Raw genomic sequence first — 21,911 nt, forward strand, 5'->3', positions numbered from 1 at the left:
CAGGGGCTGCTGCTCAGTGTATGCAGGACTCTGCTGTGCTGGATGAGCTGAAGTGATGTGTATGCAGCAGAGCCCTGTGTGTGTGTGATGTGTGTGGAGCAGAGCTGTGTATGTGTGTGTTATATATGCCTGCAGCAGAGCTGTATGTGTGTAATGTACATGTAGCTGAGCTGTATGTGTGTAATGTACATGTAGCTGAGCTGTATATGTGTAATGTACATGTAGCTGAGCTGTATATGTGTGTAATGTACATGTAGCTGAGCTGTATATGTGTAATGTACATGTAGCTGAGCTGTATATGTGTGTAATGTACATGTAGCTGAGCTGTATATATGTGTAATGTACATGTAGCTGAGCTGTATATGTGTAATGTACATGTAGCTGAGCTGTATGTGTGTAATGTACATGTAGCTGAGCTGTATATGTGTAATGTACATGTAGCTGAGCTGTATGTGTGTAATGTACATGTAGCTGAGCTGTATATGTGTAATGTACTATGTGTGTAATGTACATGTAGCTGAGCTGTATATGTGTGTAATGTACATGTAGCTGAGCTGTATATGTGTGTAATGTACATGTAGCTGAGCTGTATATGTGTGTAATGTACATGTAGCTGAGCTGTATATGTGTGTAATGTACATGTAGCTGAGCTGTATGTGTGTAATGTACATGTAGCTGAGCTGTATATGTGTGTAATGTACATGTAGCTGAGCTGTATATGTGTAATGTACATGTAGCTGAGCTGTATGTGTGTAATGTACATGTAGCTGAGCTGTATGTGTGTAATGTACATGTAGCTGAGCTGTATATGTGTAATGTACATGTAGCTGAGCTGTATATGTGTAATGTACATGTAGCTGAGCTGTATATGTGTGTAATGTACAGGTAGCTGAGCTGTATGTGTGTAATGTACATGTAGCTGAGCTGTATATGTGTAATGTACATGTAGCTGAGCTGTATATGTGTAATGTACATGTAGCTGAGCTGTATGTGTGTAATGTACATGTAGCTGAGCTGTATATGTGTAATGTACATGTAGCTGAGCTGTATATATGTAATGTACATGTAGCTGAGCTGTATATGTGTAATGTACATGTAGCTGAGCTGTATATATGTAATGTACATGTAGCTGAGCTGTATATGTGTGTAATGTACATGTAGCTGAGCTGTATATGTGTAATGTACATGTAGCTGAGCTGTATATGTGTAATGTACATGTAGCTGAGCTGTATATGTGTGTAAGGTACATGTAGCTGAGCTGTATGTGTGTAATGTACATGTAGCTGAGCTGTATATGTGTAATGTACATGTAGCTGAGCTGTATGTGTAATGTACATGTAGCTGAGCTGTATATGTGTGTAATGTACATGTAGCTGAGCTGTATATATGTGTAATGTACATGTAGCTGTGCTGTGTATGTGTAATGTACATGTAGCTGAGCTGTATATGTGTGTAATGTACATGTAGCTGAGCTGTATATGTGTAATGTACATGTAGCTGAGCTGTATGTGTGTAATGTACATGTAGCTGAGCTGTATATGTGTAATGTACATGTAGCTGAGCTGTATATGTGTAATGTACATGTAGCTGAGCTGTATGTGTGTAATGTACATGTAGCTGAGCTGTATGTGTGCACAGTAGAGCTGTGTTAGGGTGAGACCATAAAGGGGTTGTCCTGGATTACTCTGACCTCTGTGGCTGCTGTATATACTATATACACTTCTATATGTTAGTTAGAGCAGTTATTGAGTTCTCAGTCACATGACCACTCTGCCTGTGTTTTCTTTACTTCCTGTGATGTCCCGTTCCGTTTCCTGTTCCTATCAGTGAGGGAACGGTGAGTCATCTGGTGGGCGGGGTTATTCATCCACTTTTCTTTAGCCCCACCCCTGTAGGAGGAGCTAACTCCAGAGCCCAGTAGAAACCGCAGCAGTAAGGGCAGTATTAGGCTGCATAGCTCTGTGCCCCCCACAACATGTTTATCACCCCCTGGTCTCCTCCATGTAAGGCTTCATTCCCACGTTCCATGATCCTGACGGATCACGGACGTGGAATGCATGTACTGGAGTCCCCCCGCGCCCGGACAGCATCTGTAATTAGATGCTGGGAGCGGGGGAGACTGTAATCATAAGCTCCGCGCTGTAGTAACAGCACCGCGCGGCTGATTCATTACATCGCGGCGCTTATGATTACAGTCTCCCCCGCTCCCAGCATCTAATTACAGATGCTGTCCGGGCGCGGGGGGACTCCAGTACTGGCATTCCACGTCCGTGATCCGTCAGGATCACGGAACGTGGGAATGAAGCCTTACATGGAGGAGACCAGGGGGTGATAAACATGCTGTGGGGGGCACAGAGGTTAGCCATGTTGCTTTGTAGTATTGGGGTCCTGGGGTAACAGCTGCATGTATGTCCCTCCAGTGTCTGCAGGGATTTTATCATACTCTCCATAACATTGTGATCTCCATTGGGGACAGGGAACAGTATGAGTGACTACAATCTGCGTACAGCGCTGCGGAATAGGTTGGAGCTCTATAAATATTGGAACTATTGGGGGGAGGGGGGGGTTATCATAGCCTGTGCAGAGGAGCAGGGAAACAGTCGCCCATAGCAACCAGTCACATAGCAACCAGTCAGATTTTAGGTTTCATTTTTAGAGGCCTTTTTAAAAGTGCAAGAATCAATCTGATTGGTTTCTATGGGCGACTAACCCCCCCCCCCGCACAGGCTGTAATATATCTCCCCTATATCTGTGTAACCCCTGGAGAGGATATAGGGAGAACGGCAGGTGCAGCTTATGAGAGAGGCACCCAAACTACATTTCCCATCTCTCCCTGGGACAGTGAGCTGAGGGAAGCAGGAAGTGATGCTGCGCTGGGAGGAAGAGGAAGAAAGCTGGAGAGAGACAGTGCATGGTGGGCAGCATGGTGTGAGGAAAGGAGACCACCTCCTGTGCTGGCCATTGCTGTGTCAGAGGAGAAGAGACCACCTCCTGTGCTGGCCAGTGCTGTGTCAAAGGAGAGGAGACCACCTCCTGTGCTGGCTGTGTCAGAGGAGAGGAGACCACCTCCTGTGCTGTGTCAGAGGAGAAGAGACCACCGCCTGTGCTGTGTCAGAGGAGAGGAGACCACCTCTTGTGCTGGCCAGTGCTGTGTCAGAGGAGAGGAGACCACCTCTTGTGCTGGCCAGTGCTGTGTCAGAGGAGAGGAGACCACCTCCTGTGCTGGCCAGTGCTGTGTCATAGGAGAGTAGACCACCGCCTGTGCTGGCCAGTGCTGTCAGAGGAGAGGAGACCACCGCCTGTGCTGGCTAGTGCTTTGTCAGAGGAGAGGAGACCAACTCCTGTGCTGGCCAGTGCTGTGTCAGAGGAGAGGAGACCACCGCCTGTGCTGGCCAGTGCTGTGTCAGAGGAGAGGAGACCACCGCCTGTGCTGGCCAGTGCTGTGTCAGAGGAGAGGAGACCACCGCCTGTGCTGGCCAGTGCTGTGTCAGAGGAGAGGAGACCACCGCCTGTGCTGGCCAGTGCTGTGTCAGAGGAGAGGAGACCACCGCCTGTGCTGGCCAGTGCTGTGTCAGAGGAGAGGAGACCACCGCCTGTGCTGGCCAGTGCTGTGTCAGAGGAGAGGAGACCACCGCCTGTGCTGGCTAGTGCTTTGTCAGAGGAGAGGAGACCACCTCCTGTGCTGGCCAGTGCTGTGTCAGAGGAGAGGAGACCACCGCCTGTACTGGCCAGTGCTGTGTCAGAGGAGAGGAGACCACCGCCTGTGCTGGCTGTGTCAGGGGTAACAGAGAGAGACCTGACAGCTGAGAGAGGAAGGACTGAGCCCAGACATGACCCCCCAGCTCCTGTGTGTCCAGTGAGGAGGATCCTGCCACCCACTCCCTCTGTGAGATCCTTCCTAAATGCTGCTGCTCCATGTTGGAAACCTGGACTGAGCCTGGTGTGTAGATCAGCAGCAGTGTGAGTAACCCTTTGTATCCTGGCTGGTGAAGCTGTGGCTGGACAGTGACAAATAAAGAATCACAGTTTAGACCTTGTTGGAATCTGTTCACAAGAGCTGTGACCTGGTGGATTGTTCAAGCTGCAAGTCCTTTGTTATTAAGTGCACCAACAACTTCTAAAGCGCGCCAACTGGGCCCCAACGTATAGACATTTATCTTACCATATGGCTGCAGCCTCACTTGTTGCATATAGTCAGTGTGGATGTATGTGTTGGCGGGCTTGGTGTGCAGTGACTGTGTGTGATGAGAATCACCTCCTAGAGTCTAAATCGTTAGAGTGCTCACACTAGTCACCCTTTTTACCGAACAACCACTGTCAGGGGGAGAGTTCTGTGTTGCCACATTTATGTTTATGTCATATCCATTCCCTGTTTCTTCATACCCCATTGTCAAGCCCAGTATTGATTTTTACCAACCATTAAATTGGTTCCTGGTTCCATGTTACTTCTCTCTGTGAGTATATCACTTATAGTGTATTGAGTGTGTACCGAGTTAGGTGGGGGTCTCCTGAGTCAGCCCCTGGCAGAAGAGTGACAGGCTCCTGCATACCAAGCAACCTCTTATCAAGACTCAGGTGTGGGCACTGCGCTGAGTGAGAAGGGGAAACAAACCAAAACCCTCCTCCTTACACTGGAAGCTCCATTAGGTGTCCATGGGTGTCCATGAGGGAAATGAGGGCCCAGCTAAGCCAACCCCTTTATTTTGTTCTTTTCATTTAGTGTCACATGACTTGAAAACATTGACATATATTTAATTTCTCAGTTTGTTCCTTCCTCCTCCACAGCAGCTCTGACTGACTGACTCCGCGGTCAGTGATTGGCTGAGCGGCCTGTCAGCACAGAGAAGCCACAGCACGTGTTTCTGGGAAGCAAGCAGAAGGCAGAAGACTAGGGGCATGGTGAGGTAATGTATGAACAGTAGAGATGAGTGATTAGCACTCAATTGAGTGGGTATTGGATGGAATATCACACTATTCGATATATTCACTTACGATCAAGCATCCAACCAAATAGGCTGGCGTTTGTTTTAGACAAATAATATGGTGGGGGGGGATGAGAGGCCTTAGGAGCATGCTGGCATCATGAGAACAGCTGTAGTCAGGAGAGACTAGAAGGGCTACAACACAGTATATAGCGGCTTCTATAATACTGCAGAGACAGCCTAGCACTGCAGCATATCATATAGTGCAGATCCTGCAGTTTAGAATTTTGCTGCGACAGATTGAAAAAAACAAACAAAAAAACAACAACTATATTTTGACTTATTGTCTGTTGCTGTACGTAAAAATTGAAATGACCAAAATTGCCATAATTCTCTTGGGATATTAAACAGTCGCAAAAGTCTGTTGCACTCTGTGCAAAGGGAAGAGGACAAGGGTGCGGAAATGCTGGGGGGGGGGGGCACAAGCCACGGTGAGGCCAGTGGGGATACAATGCGTCATCAGACAGTTAAGCGGCGGGTTGGGGGGGGGGGTACACCTCTGATGAGGCCTAAGCAGCAGGAACAGGTGGCAAGATGGATGACGGATAACACTTTAGTCACTTCTCCACCACCCAGTCCAGTCTCATTGCTAGCCAAGAGTCTGGACTGCAGGAACCTCACTCTGACCCTCCTTCCTCCCAACCTGCCCAATCTCACCAACAGAGTCACCCGCCCTTGCCCCACTCCCAGGAGATCTTTTTGGGTTCTTTGGGTTAAATACAGCAAGAATCCCAGGAGCTAGCTGAGGATTTGGTGTGTAGTGATGTCTAAACACTGGAGCATCCGCCATGTCCTGGGGAATTTGGTGATGTGGGCCGGCAATCTGCATGTGAAACCATGAGCGATGATGATGAGACACAGCTGGCACGGTGGTAATTGAGCTGCTTTAATAAGTCACGGGCAGCATTTTTTTCCCATAGATTTTAATTAATAAGGTTTGATATTCAATCGAATAGTTGAACATCGCCGTTCCTTCGAATCGAATTTAGAGCTTTAGAATATTTTACTTATCGCTGATTTCTAGTATTCACTTATTCTAATTATTTCGTTTTGTAATGTGTAACTGTAACCTCTGTACTGTGTATAATAAAACGCTGCAGAATCTGTTGGCGCTATACAAGTAAAATTATTATTACTAATAAAGAGACGGCAGTGACCGCTCTGAGGCAGGAGGGGGCGCCCTTTACAGGAGCAGCCAGTACGGGGTTGCCGGACCTTCATGGGGGTTGGTCTGTGGTCGGGCTCTACAATTTCTCCTGTCCCTGATTTTCCCACAATTGTAGCATTTAGTTTCCCTGTGGGGGTAGGTCGGACCCGGGTAGCCAGATGTTAAGTCATGGTTATGGCACGAGGGAAGCTGACTAACTCACGGGAACCTGACCATGCGGGACCCTGGCGCAATTCTTCGTTGCCCTTAGTCAAGGAACCAATAACTAGACCAATGCCAGGGTTCAGAAACAACGGTGATTGTCAATAGCAACAGTCTCTCTGGATGCAACCAGTAATAGGCAAACTTGAATATAACTAAGCAGATGGGTGATGCTGCAATAGGCCGTGGTGTGACAGAGTTACTTGGAGTGGAAGGAACCTTTAACGGAGAATGAGGGTAGTAGTTCCCTGAGAATGATGCTGGGCGGAATAGACTGAATAGAATACTTGTTGTTAATGATGATAAGATGAAGACTGAAGAATCTTGAAGATAAGACTAGTCAGGACTGGACCGGAATCTGTCTCTAGTACAGGGGAGCGGATCACACAAAGTTGCGGCCTTGCTTGAGAAGCAGCAGAGCACGTTCTCTCTCCTGAAGGTGGAGGAGAGAACAACACGACCTTCTCTCTTGAGGGTAGAGAGAAGACTACTGAGGTAAAAGGGAAGTGACTAACTAACCCCAGCCGAAAGCTCGATGGCTATTGGGGTTACTATGGCAGACGGAGAAGTCACATGACACTAGGCCGGTTGCATCATCACACCATTAGGTAACAGGCAAATGAATATACATAGGAAATATGAGAAATACTAGACTTGAACACTGGGGGGCAATATAACACAACCCATTTGCATTAGCCATTAACCTTTTCCAGTACAGGGACAAATGGAATACAGATATACACAGGGATATAGAGAAAAACCTTCTGTACTGGGACACTGCAATATAGTGTGGTGATGCAAGAGGCCTAGTGTCACGTGATTCCCTGCTACCACAGCAAATCCAATAGCCACCGAGCTTTTGGCTTGGGTTTAGGTCACTTCCTCTCTAGTCCTGAAGAGAGAAGGTCCGGTACCACCAGCCTCATGGTGTGGATATTTCACTACCACTCCTCTGTTAGATATATATACACCCGTTCCGGTCCAGTCAAGACCTGCTGTATTCTCCAAAACTCCTATCTACTTCAAGATCTGGGTTCATCATTCAATTCTCCATATTTTCCTCATCATCACTAACTGCAAGTATTTTCTTCATAACTACTATACCCAGCATCAGTACCTCAAGGGAACTACTACTCCCATCCGCAGTGAAGATTCTTATTGCAACACCATCTCTCCAGTTATAACTAATTCTGCCTATTGCCAAGTTGATCATTCCTGGTTGCATCCAGAGACTGTTGCTAATAGAGTTGCTGCTCAAATAAACATACAATCACCGTTGTTTCCGAACCCTGGCATTGGTCTCATCATTGGTGCCTTGACTAGGGACAACGAAGATTTGGGCTGCGCGATCAGGCTCCTATGGACTAGCCACATACCCTTGTGCCATAACCGTGACCTTACCACCTCGCAAGTGGAAACCTGGGGCCTGGTTACCGCATCTTCTTTTCCCTTTCCTTCTGGGCAGCGTCGGCTTCTGTGCCTTTTACAGCTGCCAGGAGAGCTTCCATCACGTTATGGGTTCTCCATCCCAATATGGCCAAGGTGGCGGAACGGGGGGTGTGGAATTGTCCCCGCGATTCACTATTTTTTTCTCTAAAAGATACGCCGAAAACCTACTCCAGTCCTGCCGGGATGTTGGAGGATGAGGTAAATACTTAGAAGAACACCTGTGCCTGTGTATTAACTTTGAATTAGTCTCCACACCACCTTATGCCCACTAAACTCGGCTGAACCTTCCTAATGGGTGACACAGGCCCCAGACCTTGTTACCTGGGATGAGCGGAATGCTGAGGATTACTGGCCGACACCCACGCTGCGAGACAGAGTTCCTAGGCTTACTGGTGCTTTGCTCTATCTGGATCAGTACCTGGCTCTGTGGCTTTGGTGGATACTGTCCTGCTCTGTGACTTCTCCTTGTCCACGGCGTGGGTTGAGGTGGCCTCTGGCTTGACCTCTCCTAAGAGTGGTTTAACAGTGCAAAGTACTGTATAGCATTACTAGTGAAGAAGTTGCTAGCAGTGTACTGTCTTGCGTCCTTCCCAATACGGGGTACTAGCTATGACTGTCTTTAGGTACGGGGACCTGGAAGAGGGCCAGGGCCCAGATACGACCACTGTGGAGAGCTACCTAGCTTGCGCTTGTCTTCCACAGTGTCCAGGACGAAAGACTCTATCCTCCTCCTCCACCCATGTGACTTATTTCCTCCCAGCATATAAGGTGCGCTGTAAGTGGGTGAAAGAGTGCAACAGAAGTAGAAAGGAGGGAGACTCCTACTAGTCTACAGATTCAGGTGACAAACAGGAAAACAATAACCCTTTACAATCCTTCAGCTGTGCAGCTTCCATATACATATAAAATATAGCGACATCTAGTGGTGAACTTTAGTATTTCTCTCATCACCACAACAGTACAATAACTACAGGCTTTTGCGTAGGGTGTATAAATATGTAACACCTGTGGTAGGATACCACATATCCATACGAGCTTTCAGCATTTGGAAGGCGCCATCAGCTTTTCCCTGTATCCATCTTCCATCTTTAGAGTTATATTCCCAATCACCTTCTCTCTCCATCTGTTTGGGAGCATCTTCTCCCGACATTCCCAGTTTCCAACATCTTACTACATCCTGTAACTAGAGATGAGCGAACCTCGAGCATGCTCGAGTCCATCCGAACCCGAACGTTCGGCATTTGGTTAGTGGTGGCTGTTGAACTTGAATAAAGCCCTAAGGCTATGTGGAAAACATGGATATAGTCATTGGCTGTATCCATGTTTTTCAGACAACCTTAGAGCTTTATCTAATTTCAGCAGCCCCCCCTAATCAAACCATCTGTTTGGAGGTCCATCCTAATGATTTCCTTACTTCCCTCCCCCGTCTAATCTGCACCTTACCCATCTCCACCCGGCTCCTCTATTTCTCCTCCCGTCCTAGTAGTCCTCTAGCGTCCTCTACCACTCCGGGGGTCAGTGCTGTTAGGACCTTCCTCTAGGGATCAAGGATACTCCGGACACCCCTGCCCCCTCCTGGTTCTGATAAACTCTATAACAGATTTAGAGGGAGAATAACAGAATAGAAAATACTATAAGGACGGCGCAGAGTTCTCCCGGTAGGAGAAGGAGTCCCTCATACGATCAGCTGGCCCAGGTATAATTATATTGCAGGGTTCTTCCTAAACAAATGGCGTGGCATGCGCTCTTACTCAGTCTATAACATGCGCCTCACCAGACCCAGAGGAAACCCAAGCGGAAGGCACCGAGCAGTGTAAGAAGCTGAAGCTACCGTGCCAGCACTGTTATCACAAGAGGTCTGTGCGTTACTTCTCGGGTCGCCTTCGTGGTCCAGGGGGGCAGCATTGGGTTGAGGTGTAGAGGCCACGTCCCACGTTCAGGCTCCAGATACTGTTAGGGTGAGACCTTAAATGAAAGTCTCTCAGCTATACCTGGGGGCTGTCTGATTGTAAAAGTTGGGTGACAGCTGCAGTCTGTGCGCGAGTATCAACCAGACACATGAGGCCAAGTCCGTGCTCAAGCTGCTTCTGTTTATTATAGGAACGTCCCTTCTTTTATATCTTAACATGAAGGTTACAAGTCAGGAGCGGAACCAGATGTGTTACATATCCCAAGACCTGGAGCAGTGGTGGTGTCCATCTCTAGCCGTCCTGGCCGTTATCTATCGGCAAAACTCCCAGAACTTGCAGCTAAGCTATTTCAGTAACATAAGTATAAAAGAACAAGCTCCATAACACATGGTGACAGAGCGGGGGCCTCCTCCCCCGCAGCTATCTGCAGAACATTACACCAAGCATGTACACATTCCATGGAGAAAGTATAAAAGGGAGGAACACAGACAAAATGGACTCTCAACTCCGCACCCCTGTGTGACTTTTCTCATGTTTAAGGAAAGCCGATTTCACAGTAAAACATTTCCCACATTCTGAACGAGAAAATGGCTTCTCTCCTGTATGAATTCTTTCATGTTTAACAAGGGCTGATTTCCAAGTAAAACAATTCCCACACTCTGTACATGAAAATGCCTTCTCTCCTGTGTGAATTCTCTGATGTTCATTCAGAGTTTTTTCCCATGCAGTCTTGGCCTCATTCGGAACATGAAAATGGCTTCTCCCCTGTGTGAGTTCTTTGATGGCTGACAAGATATGATTTCTTAGTAAATTTTTTCCCACCTTCTAGACATGTGAATGGCTTCTCTTCTGTGTGATGTCTCTGATGAATAACAAGCTCTGATTTGTGTTTAAAGAATTTCTCACATTCTGAACATGAAAATGGGTTTTCCCCTGTGTGAGTTCTTATATGTCCAAAAAGGTTTGATTTGTGTTTAAGACATTTCTCACACTCTGAAAACGAAAATGGCTTTCCCCTGTGTGAGCTTTCATATGTTTAACAAGCTGTGATTTGCATTTAAAACATTTAGCACTCTGAACATGAAAATGGCTTATCCCCTGTATGTTTTTTTATATGTTGAACAAGCTCTGCTTTGCTTTTAAAAAAATTCTCACACTCTGAACATGAAAATGGTTTCTCCCCTGTGTGAGTTCTCACATGTATAACAAGGCTTGCTCTGCTTTGAAAACATTTTTCACATTCTGAACATGAAAATGGCTTCTCCCCTGTATGAGTTCTCATATGTCCAAAAAGGTTTGATTTGCGTTTAAAACATTTCTCACACTCTGAACACGAAAATGGCTTTTCCCCTGTGTGAGCTTTCATATGTTCAACAAGATTGTACTTGCATTTAAAACATTTCTCACACTCTGTACATGTAAATGGCTTTTCCCCTGTGTGAGTCCTCATATGTTTAACAAGCTGTGATTTGCTTTTAAAACATTTAGCACAATCTGAACATGAAAATGGTGTATCCCCTGTATGTTTTTGTATATGTTGAACAAGCTCTGCTTTGCTTTTAAAAAAATTCTCACACTCTGAACATGAAAATGGCTTCTCCCCTGTGTGAGTTCTCAAATGTATAACAAGGCTTGCTTTGCTTTGAAAACATTTTTCACATTCTGAACATAAAAATGGCTTCTCCCCTGTATGAGTTCTTATATGTTCAACAAGCGCTGATCTGCGTGTAAAACATTTATCACACTCTGAACATGAAAATGGCCTCTCCCCTGTATGAGTTCTCATATGTTCAACAAGCGCTGATTTGTGTTTAAAACATTTCTTACACTCTGAACATAAAAATGGCTTATCCCCTGTGTGAGTTCTCATATGTATAACAAGCTTTGATTTATGTTCAAAACATTTCTCACATTTGGAACATGAAAATGGCTTCTCCCCTGTGTGAGTTCTCATATGTTCAACAAGCTCTGATTTGCATTTAAAACTTTTCTCACACTCTGAACATGAAAATGGCTTTTCCCCTGTGTAAGTTCTCATATGTATAACAAGGTTTGATTTGCGGTTAAAACATTTCTCATATTCTGAACACGAAAATTTCTTCTCCCCTGTACGAGTTCTCTTACGTCTAACAATGGAATGTTCTTCATCTTCATATGTATCTTGTGTGATCTGACCATCTGCTGTAATATCTGGAGATATCTGATGTCCCTCTGATCTCCGGGGACACTCAGCTGCCAAGAAGAAACACATATTATTATTATTATTATTATGTAATAACCTGAAGAAGTGTCCATATTTATAATCAGTTTTTTTTTGTGCACTATCCCTTGGAACATCCTCCCCATCCTATCAGCACTATCACCTGTTCTGACCAGAAATTTTCTAATCTAATCCGGTTTTCGGTATCTGAATAACCTATTGTTCAGCCGACAGTTATCAGAGGTGTTCGGGTACAACTGTTTAGAACAGGGAATTCCTTCATTATGAAGAGATTCCCCGCTCCTCTAAACAGGGTTTCCCAGCCAGGAACAAAAAACAAAAAACTGCTCTGGAGGGAGCCCTGTCTGTACTGCTGAGCCAGCTCAGATTGCCAGCCAGGCAGGGGTTAAGTTGTGATGCTTTTTGCAGAATTACCTCTTAACCCCATAGAAGGAGCAGAACACCAAAATGATGGGTGTTGTGCTCCTCTTTGGAAAGGATTCACTTACGGTCCGTTTACACGGAGCAATAATTTGCCCAATCGATTGTTTAACGATTTTGAAGCAACGATTTGGTTTTTATAACGTTCAGCGTTTAGACTAATAAATTGTTAGAAAAATTACTATAGCGACCTATCTAATTACCTAATTACCTATCTCACACATAGTGTGAACGACTGTTTACACGAAGCGATTTTTACTGAATGACCAACGAAGATTTTAGAACATGTTGAAAGATCAAAGTGAACAATTTCTCACTCGTCGCTTGATCGTTTGTTGTGTTTCCACAAGCTGATTATCGCTCAAATGCCATCGTTATTGCGAAAATTCGAACGATAATCGTTCCATGTAAACGCATCATAACTCTTTCTGACTCCTGTCCGTGTATTCGTGTACGCTGCAGCCTCTAGTGGCGATCATGTGACTCTCACTAGAGGAGGTGATCATGTGACCATCACTAGAGGCTTCTGTGCACATGAATACACAGACAGGAGTTGGGAAGAGTAAGTTAATCCTTTCTAAGGGTATAAACACACACACCGTATACGCAGCGTATTTACTGCTGCGATACGCAGCAAATACGCAACAAATACGCAGCAGATTAGATCTAAATAACTGAACACAGCATCAAATCTGCACCATCAAATCTGCTGCAGATCTGCTGCGTATACGGTGTGTGTGTTTGTACCCTAAGGGTGCCTTCATACATACTGTATCGCTGCGTATTTATCGCATGATACTTGCACGAAAGTAGCTGCGTTTTTGTGGTGTTAAACTCTCCTGTGAAAATCGCACCAAACATGCATCAAAATTGCACCAAACACACAGAATACACATACATTGACTTTATAGCAATCAGTATCACTGTGGATTTATGCGCGAGAAACCCGTAGCGATAAATACGCGGCGATACAGTACGTGTGAACAGACCCTGAAGAGGAGCACGACACCAATTATTTTGGTGTTCTGCTCCTCCAAGGGGGTTAAAGCGAATGTACCACCTTACTGCCAATAATAAGTCATACATACCACCATATCCACGCAGCGGCGATGACATGGTCCTTTTTTGAATAAATCGTCCCGCTCTTGATATTTTAGCAAGTATTCCGATATGCAAGTCAGGTCCATTGTGCGCAGGAGGTAAGCCCGGGAGGACCAGTTCAAAGATATCTCCTCTAACCCCCTCAAGTGCCTCCTCAGTCCCGCCTCCAGTATCCTGCCCGGCCCAGATTGTTAGTGTGGCCGCTGCAGTTCTTCACAAATATAGACTCTTCTTCAGCACCGGCACAATCTCCTCTCTGATAACGCTCAAGATCCGGCCGCACTGAAAGGCCGGGCTAGGCAGGATACTGGAGGCAGGACTGAGGAGAAGAGGGGGCACGCATGCCATATGGTGGTGGTGGGGGAGAAGATATCTTTGAACTGGTCTTCTCTGGCTTACCTCCTGCGCACAACGGACCTGATATCGGAATAACAGCAAAAATAATGAGAACAAATTAAATACATTTACATGAATTCCTATGGGAAAACTCTGCTCAGTTTCAGAACAGATTAAAGTGTCACTGTTGTTTTAAAAGACATTTGACATATCACAGAGACACAAAAAAAAGGAAAAAACTTGACATGTCACAGAGACACGTCAGAAGTCTGTCTAGGTCTGAGTGTACAAACCCATACTGATCAGGAGAACGAGCTAGGAGAGGACCACGTTAAGAATGTGCAGTGCTTCCAGTGCCTCTGTGTATATGAGATAAATGCTATGATGAATGTGCAGTGCTTCCAGTGCCTCTGTGTATATGGAGATAAATGCTATGATGAATGTGCAGTGCTTCCAGTGCCTCTGTGTATATGGAGATAAATGCTATGATGAATGTGCAGTGCTTCCAGTGCCTCTGTATATATGGAGATAAATGCTATGATGAATGTGCAGTGCTTACAGTGCCTCTGTGTATATGAGATAAATGCTATGATGAATGTGCAGTGCTTCCAGTGCCTCTGTGTATATGGAGATAAATGCTATGATGAATGTGCAGTGCTTCCAGTGCCTCTGTATATATGGAGATAAATGCTATGATGAATGTGCAGTGCTTCCAGTGCCTCTGTGTATATGGAGATAAATGCTGTGATAAATGCGCAGTGCTTCCAGTGCCTCTGTGTATATGGAGATAAATGCTATGATGAATGTGCAGTGCTTCCAGTGCCTCTGTATATATGGAGATAAATGCTATGATGAATGTGCAGTGCTTACAGTGCCTCTGTGTATATGGAGATAAATGTGCAGTGCTTCCAGTGCCTCTGTGTATATGGAGATAAATGCTATGATAAATGTGCAGTGCTTCCAGTGCCTCTGTGTATATGGAGATAAATGCTATGATGAATGTGCAGTGCTTCCAGTGCCCCTGTGTATATGGGGATAAATGCTATGATGAATGTGCAGTGCTTCCAGTGCCTCTGCGTATATGGGGATAAATGCTATGATGAATGTGCAGTGCTTCCAGTGCCTCTGTGTATATGAGATAAATGCTATGATGAATGTGCAGTGCTTCCAGTGCCCCTGTGTATATGGGGATAAATGCTATGATGAATGTGCAGTGCTTCCAGTGCCTCTGTGTATATGGGGATAAATGCTATGATGAATGTGCAGTGCTTCCAGTGCCTCTGTGTATATGGGGATAAATGCTATGATGAATGTGCAGTGCTTCCAGTGCCTCTGTATATATGGAGATAAATGCTATGATGAATGTGCAGTGCTTCCAGTGCCTCTGTATATATGGAGATAAATGCTATGATGAATGTGCAGTGCTTACAGTGCCTCTGTGTATATGGAGATAAATGTGCAGTGCTTCCAGTGCCTCTGTGTATATGGAGATAAATGCTATGATGAATGTGCAGTGCTTCCAGTGCCTCTGTGTATATGGAGATAAATGCTGTGATAAATGCGCAGTGCTTCCAGTGCCTCTGTGTATATGGAGATAAATGCTATGATGAATGTGCAGTGCTTCCAGTGCCTCTGTATATATGGAGATAAATGCTATGATGAATGTGCAGTGCTTACAGTGCCTCTGTGTATATGGAGATAAATGTGCAGTGCTTCCAGTGCCTCTGTGTATATGGAGATAAATGCTATGATAAATGTGCAGTGCTTCCAGTGCCTCTGTGTATATGGAGATAAATGCTATGATGAATGTGCAGTGCTTCCAGTGCCCCTGTGTATATGGGGATAAATGCTATGATGAATGTGCAGTGCTTCCAGTGCCTCTGCGTATATGGGGATAAATGCTATGATGAATGTGCAGTGCTTCCAGTGCCTCTGTGTATATGAGATAAATGCTATGATGAATGTGCAGTGCTTCCAGTGCCTCTGTGTATATGGGGATAAATGCTATGATGAATGTGCAGTGCTTCCAGTGCCTCTGTGTATATGGAGATAAATGTGCAGTGCTTCCAGTGCCTCTGTATATATGGAGATAAATGCTATGATAAATGTGCAGTGCTTCCAGTGCCCCTGTGTATATGGGGATAAATGCTATGATGAATGTGCAGTGCTTCCAGTGCCTCTGTGTATATGGGGATAAATGCTATGATGAATGTGCAGTGCTTCCAGTGCCTCTGTGTATATGAGATAAATGCTATGATGAATGTGCAGTGCTTCCAGTGCCCCTGTGTATATGGGGATAAATGCTATGATGAATGTGCAGTGCTTCCAGTGCCTCTGTGTATATGGGGATAAATGCTATGATGAATGTGCAGTGCTTCCAGTGCCTCTGTGTATATGGAGATAAATGTGCAGTGCTTCCAGTGCCTCTGTATATATGGAGATAAATGCTATGATGAATGTGCAGTGCTTCCAGTGCCCCAGTGTATATGGGGATAAATGCTATGATAAATGTGCAGTGCTTCCAGTGCCTCTGTGTATATGGAGATAAATGCTATGATGAATGTGCAGTGCTTCCAGTGCCTCTGTGTATATGGGGATAAATGCTATGATGAATGTGCAGTGCTTCCAGTGCCTCTGTGTATATGCAGATGAATGTGCAGTGCTTCCAGTGCCTCTGTGTATATGGAGATACATTCTATGATTAATATGCTGTGCTTCCAGTGCCACTGTGTATATGGGGATAATTGCTATGATGAATGTGCAGTGCTTCCAGTGCCTCTGTGTATATGAGATAAATGCTATGATGAATGTGCAGTGCTTCCAGTGCCTCTGTGTATATGGGGATAAATGCTATGATGAATATGCTATGCTTCCAGTGCCCCAGTGTATATGGGGATAAATGCTATGATGAATGTGCAGTGCTTCCAGTGCCTCTGTATATATGGGGATAAATGCTATGATGAATGTGCAGTGCTTCCAGTACCTCTGTGTATATGGGGATAAATGCTATGATGAATGTGCAGTGCTTCCAGTGCCTCTGTATATATGGGGATAAATGCTATGATGAATGTGCAGTGCTTCCAGTGCCTCTGTATATATGGGGATAAATGCTATGATGAATGTGCAGTGCTTCCAGTGCCTCTGTGTATATGGAGATAAATGCTATGATGAATGTGCAGTGCTTCCAGTGCCTCTGTATATATGGGGATAAATGCTATGATGAATGTGCAGTGCTCCCAGTGCCTCTGTATATATGGGGATAAATGCTATGATGAATGTGCAGTGCTTCCAGTGCCTCTGTGTATATGGGGATAATTGCTATGATGAATGTGCAGTGCTTCCAGTGTTCCTGTGTATATGGAGATTATTGCTATGATGAATGTGCAGTACTTCCAGTGCCTCTGTGTATATGGGGATAAATGCTATGATGAATGTGCAGTGCTTCCAGTGCCTCTGTGTATATGGGGATAAATGCTATGATGAATGTGCAGTGCTTCCAGTGCCTCTGTGTATATGAGATAAATGCTATGATGAATGTGCAGTGCTTCCAGTGCCTCTGTGTATATGGGGATAAATGCTATGATGAATGTGCAGTGCTTCCAGTGCCTCTGTGTATATGGGGATAAATGCTATGATGAATGTGCAGTGCTTCCAGTGCCTCTGTGTATATGGGGATAAATGCTATGATGAATGTGCAGTACTTCCAGTGCCTCTGTGTATATGGGGATAAATGCTATGATGAATGTGCAGTGCTTTCAGTGCCTCTGTGTATATGGGGATAAATGCTATGATGAATGTGAAGTGCTTCCAGTGCCCCTGTGTATATGGGGATAAATGCTATGATGAATGTGCAGTGCTTCCAGTGCCTCTGTATATATGGGGATAAATGCTATGATGAATGTGCAGTGCTTCCAGTGCCTCTGTGTATATGGAGATAAATGCTATGATAAATGTGCAGTGCTTCCAGTGTTCCTGTGTATATGGAGATTATTGCTATGATGAATGTGCAGTACTTCCAGTGCCTCTGTGTATATGTGGATAAATGCTATGATGAGAAACAAGCTTTTTCTCAGTTGTTTTAAACACACTGCTATTATTTTGCACATAAGTGTACATACATTTTTTGTCACTTTAATAAAATACTGTGTTAGTTCAGAGAATGAATTATTATTGGATTATTGCCTATAACAAGGTGACGTTTATTTCCTATTTTAATTTATTATAGTAGAATATGTGACTACATAGCAGAAAGACTAACAACGCAGAACTGTGACTGTTCTCTGCACTTAGTGGTCACTACTCACCTGGGCGGTTACCTGTAGTGATGTCCTCCTTATACTGCTCATCACTGCTGTCATCTGTCGCTTCCTCCTCCTCCTCTTCTTCTTTTTTTACCCTTTTGTCTGTAGCATTAAAATGGCTCAGATCATTCCCCATAGGAATCTCCTCCTTATACTGCGCATTACTGCTCACATCTGTCTCTGGAGCATTAATATTGATCCCATCTGTCTGATCTTCTTCTTTAGCCCTTTCATTAACAGAGTTCAGATTCTTCCTTGTAGTGATGTCCTCCTTATACTGCTCATCACTGCTGTCTTCTGTCTCTTTTTCTTCTTTTACTATTATATCTAAAGCATTAATAATACTCAGATCTTTATCAGGTAAATCATGATCTATCTGATCCTGTGGGAGAAGAGGACGGGGACATCTCTCTGGTGCTGTTCTCTTACTGGATCTGACTGGAGGGAACACATACAGAGACTGAATTCATTCTTTCCATCCAGATAATACAGAGAGGAGGTGTGTATATAGTCCTGTCTATTACCTGCTGATGGGAGGGGCTGCTGATCCTCCAGCATCACATCCTTGTACTGATCCTTGTGTCCTTCTACATACTCCCACTCCTCCATGGAGAAATAGACCGCCACGTCCTGACACCTTATAGGAACCTGACACACACAATGATCACACAGTCATCCCCCCCACCCCTCCAGTGGTGTTACTGTATAATGTCCCAGCATTCCCAGCAGCCACAGTCTCACCTCTCCACTCAGCAGCTCCACCATCTTGTTGGTGACTTCTAGGATCTTCTCTTCCTCCATTTCCTCATGTATCAGGGGCCCCGGGATTGGGCTCAGGGTTCTTCCCCATCCTTCACACCCAGGGGCCCCACAGCGCCCACTAGAGGACTTCTTCACTACTGTGTAATCCTGTGTATGGAGAGACACATTACTATCACTCCATCCATTCCCAGAATCCCTCACCCCTCCAGTCCTATCCATCTGTTATTCCATAGATAAGAATGATGTCATGATGACATCACTCCCAGAATCCCTCACCTCTCCAGTCCTATCCATCTGTTATTCCATAGATAAGAATGATGTCAGGATGACATCACTCCCAGAATCCCTCACCCCTCCAGTCCTATCCATCTGTTATTCCATAATGATGTCATGATGACATCACTCCCAGAATCCCTCACCTCTCCAGTCCTATCCATCTGTTATTCCATAGATAAGAATGATGTCATGATGACATCACTCCCAGAATCCCTCACCTCTCCAGTCCTATCCATCTGTTATTCCATAGATAAGAATGATGTCATGATGACATCACTCCCAGAATCCCTCACCTCTCCAGTCCTATCCATCTGTTATTCCATAGATAAGAATGATGTCATGATGACATCACTCCCAGAATCCCTCACCTCCCCAGTAAGCAGGAAGAGTATGTGTAGGGTGCGGGTTATTATCCTCTCGGCCATCTTCTTCCTGTCTCTCTCCATCCCTGCTCGGTCGGACATGAAGCAGTGGATCCTATATTGTAGGAAGCTGAATGGAAAGATGAGATGATGTAAGGCTCCTTTACACATACAGATAAATAGCTTAAAGCGCAACTATAATTTAAGTGACCAAAAAATTTAATTCAAATAAAAAGCCCACGTGTTACTCTTTAAATAGAGTCCTAACTTGTGTGAATATCTTGTGCGGTTGCTGAGATATCCCCAGTTGTTCGGCTCAAACAAATAAATGAACTTTTCTCCTGGCTGTCAGAAAGTGGGTGTGGCCTCCCCCTCCCTCACACCACAGCGAGCTCTACTATCAGTGGGCGTGGCCTCCTCCATCACACCACAGCGAGCTCTACTATGAATCAGTGGGCGTGGCCTCCTCCTCCCTCACACCACAGCGAGCTCTACTATGAATCAGTGGGCGTGGCCTCCTCATCACACCACAGCGAGCTCTACTATGAATCAGTGGGCGTGGCCTCCTCCTCCCTCACACCACAGCAAGCTCTACTATGAATCAGTGGGCGTGGCCTCCTCCTCCCTCACACCACAGCGAGCTCTACTATGAATCAGTGGGCGTGGCCTCCTTCTCCCTCACACCACAGCGAGCTCTACTATGAATCAGTGGGCGTGGCCTCCCCCTCCCTCACACCACAGCGAGCTCTACTATGAATCAGTGGGCGTGGCCTCCTCCATCACACCACAGCGAGCTCTACTATGAATCAGTGGGCGTGGCTTCCTCCATCACACCACAGCGAGCTCTACTATGAATCAGTGTGCTTCTGGTGGGGTGGTCTCAGGTGATGGAAGATGGGTGGTCTGTGATGACACAACTAGCTGGCATGACTTCTTTATATACTCCAGGGTTCTCCAACCTGTGGCTCTCCAAAACTACAGCTCCCAGCATGCCCTGCTAGCCTTCATATGGCAGGATGTGATGGGAATTGTAGGAACACTGGTATAGTCAGGCACTATGACAGATACAGTTCTACAAGACAAGCAGGGATGTGTATATATCACCACAAAGATGGCTGCAAAGTGATAGCGGAGAATAATGGCTGCACACATTTAGCGGTATGATGGTGGGATCAGGGCAACCTTACACCAGACCCAGGGGTGTAGCTAGGGGTTCACCCTAGGGGGGAGCAAGTTCTATCACATATCTGTCTAACAGGGTGACCTCCATTATACTTAGTAAAAGATGCTGGGAAAGCTGGTTGACCTCTGTTATACTGGCTTTAGGGAGCTGGGAAAGCTGGGTGACCTCTATTATACTGGCAATAGGGTTCTGGGAAAGCTGGGTGACCTCTATTATACTGGCTTTAGGGTTCTGGGAAAGCTGGGTGACCTCTGTTACACTGGCTTTAGGCTTCTGGGAAAGCTGGGTGACCTCTATTATACTGGCTTTAGGGTGTTGGGAAACTGGGTGACCTCTATTATATTGGCTTTAGGGTTCTGGGAAAGCTGGGTGACCTCTTATACTGGCTTTAGGGTGCTGGGAAACTGGGTGACCTCTATTATACTGGCTTTAGGGTTCTGGGAAAGCTGGGTGACCTCTGTTACACTGGCTTTAGGCTTCTGGGAAAGCTGGGTGACCTCTATTATACTGGCTTTAGGGTTCTGGGATAGCTGGGTGACCTCTAACTGGCAGAAAGAGTTAATACTACACAAGATGTACAGCCCCTTTGCATTCTGCCAGAGTACCCCACCCATGTAATTCATCCCCCCTCCCAACCCACTGTTCTATGTAGTGTAGGGCAGGGCAGGGCTGTTTTGGTTAGGGGGCAGTGATAGCAGATAACAGTACAGTGTGCACATTCATTATAAATGTTATTCCCATAAGGCTCTGGTATGTTAGGGAGGCAGCAGGTGCACTGTACCCACAGACCCCCAGCTTCCCACTCGTACATTCAGTGTGGAGCCGACAGAACTGCATCCCCACTGAGCAGGAAGTAGTGGAGGCTGAGGGGTCAGTGCAGGACAGGCAGAGGTGGGTGATGGCCCCAATATTACTGATTGATGTACAGCCCAGAGTACACCACCAGCGGCCGGAGCAGCGGGCGGGGCTTATCAGGATATTCATTTGCCCCACACAAACAAATGAATACCCTGATAAGCCCCGCCCCGTGCTCCGGCCACGGGTGGTGTACTCTGGGCTGTACATCAATCAGTAATATTGGGGCCATCACCTACCTCTGCTGACGGAGTACTGAAATGTCTAGAGCACAGGGGTCAGACTTCGGCCCTCAGCTGTTATAAACTACATTTACCATCATGACACACCTGTCCAAGCATGATGGGAATTGTAGTTTTGCAACTGCTGACACCTCTGGTCTAG

At 45.6% G+C, this 21,911-nt stretch overlaps 1 protein-coding gene and 1 pseudogene across 1 annotated transcript; both read right to left on the reverse strand.

The window, feature by feature from the left end:
• Positions 1 to 10,211: 10,211 nt before the first annotated feature.
• Positions 10,212 to 10,743, reverse strand: LOC138786657 (oocyte zinc finger protein XlCOF22-like; annotated as a pseudogene).
• On the reverse strand, positions 10,740 to 19,284 carry LOC138786771 (oocyte zinc finger protein XlCOF7.1-like). Its single transcript, XM_069963813.1, has 2 exons — positions 18,093 to 19,284; positions 10,740 to 11,942 (listed from the first exon to the last, which is right to left on the reverse strand). Exons 1-2 carry the CDS (start codon positions 18,223 to 18,225, stop codon positions 10,777 to 10,779), a joined length of 1,299 nt encoding a protein of 432 aa, XP_069819914.1. The 5' UTR covers positions 18,226 to 19,284; the 3' UTR covers positions 10,740 to 10,776.
• Between the last annotated feature and the right edge of the window lie 2,627 nt (positions 19,285 to 21,911).

Source organism: Dendropsophus ebraccatus, chromosome 3 (genome assembly GCF_027789765.1).
Source record: "Dendropsophus ebraccatus isolate aDenEbr1 chromosome 3, aDenEbr1.pat, whole genome shotgun sequence".
Taxonomy (NCBI): domain Eukaryota; kingdom Metazoa; phylum Chordata; class Amphibia; order Anura; family Hylidae; genus Dendropsophus; species Dendropsophus ebraccatus.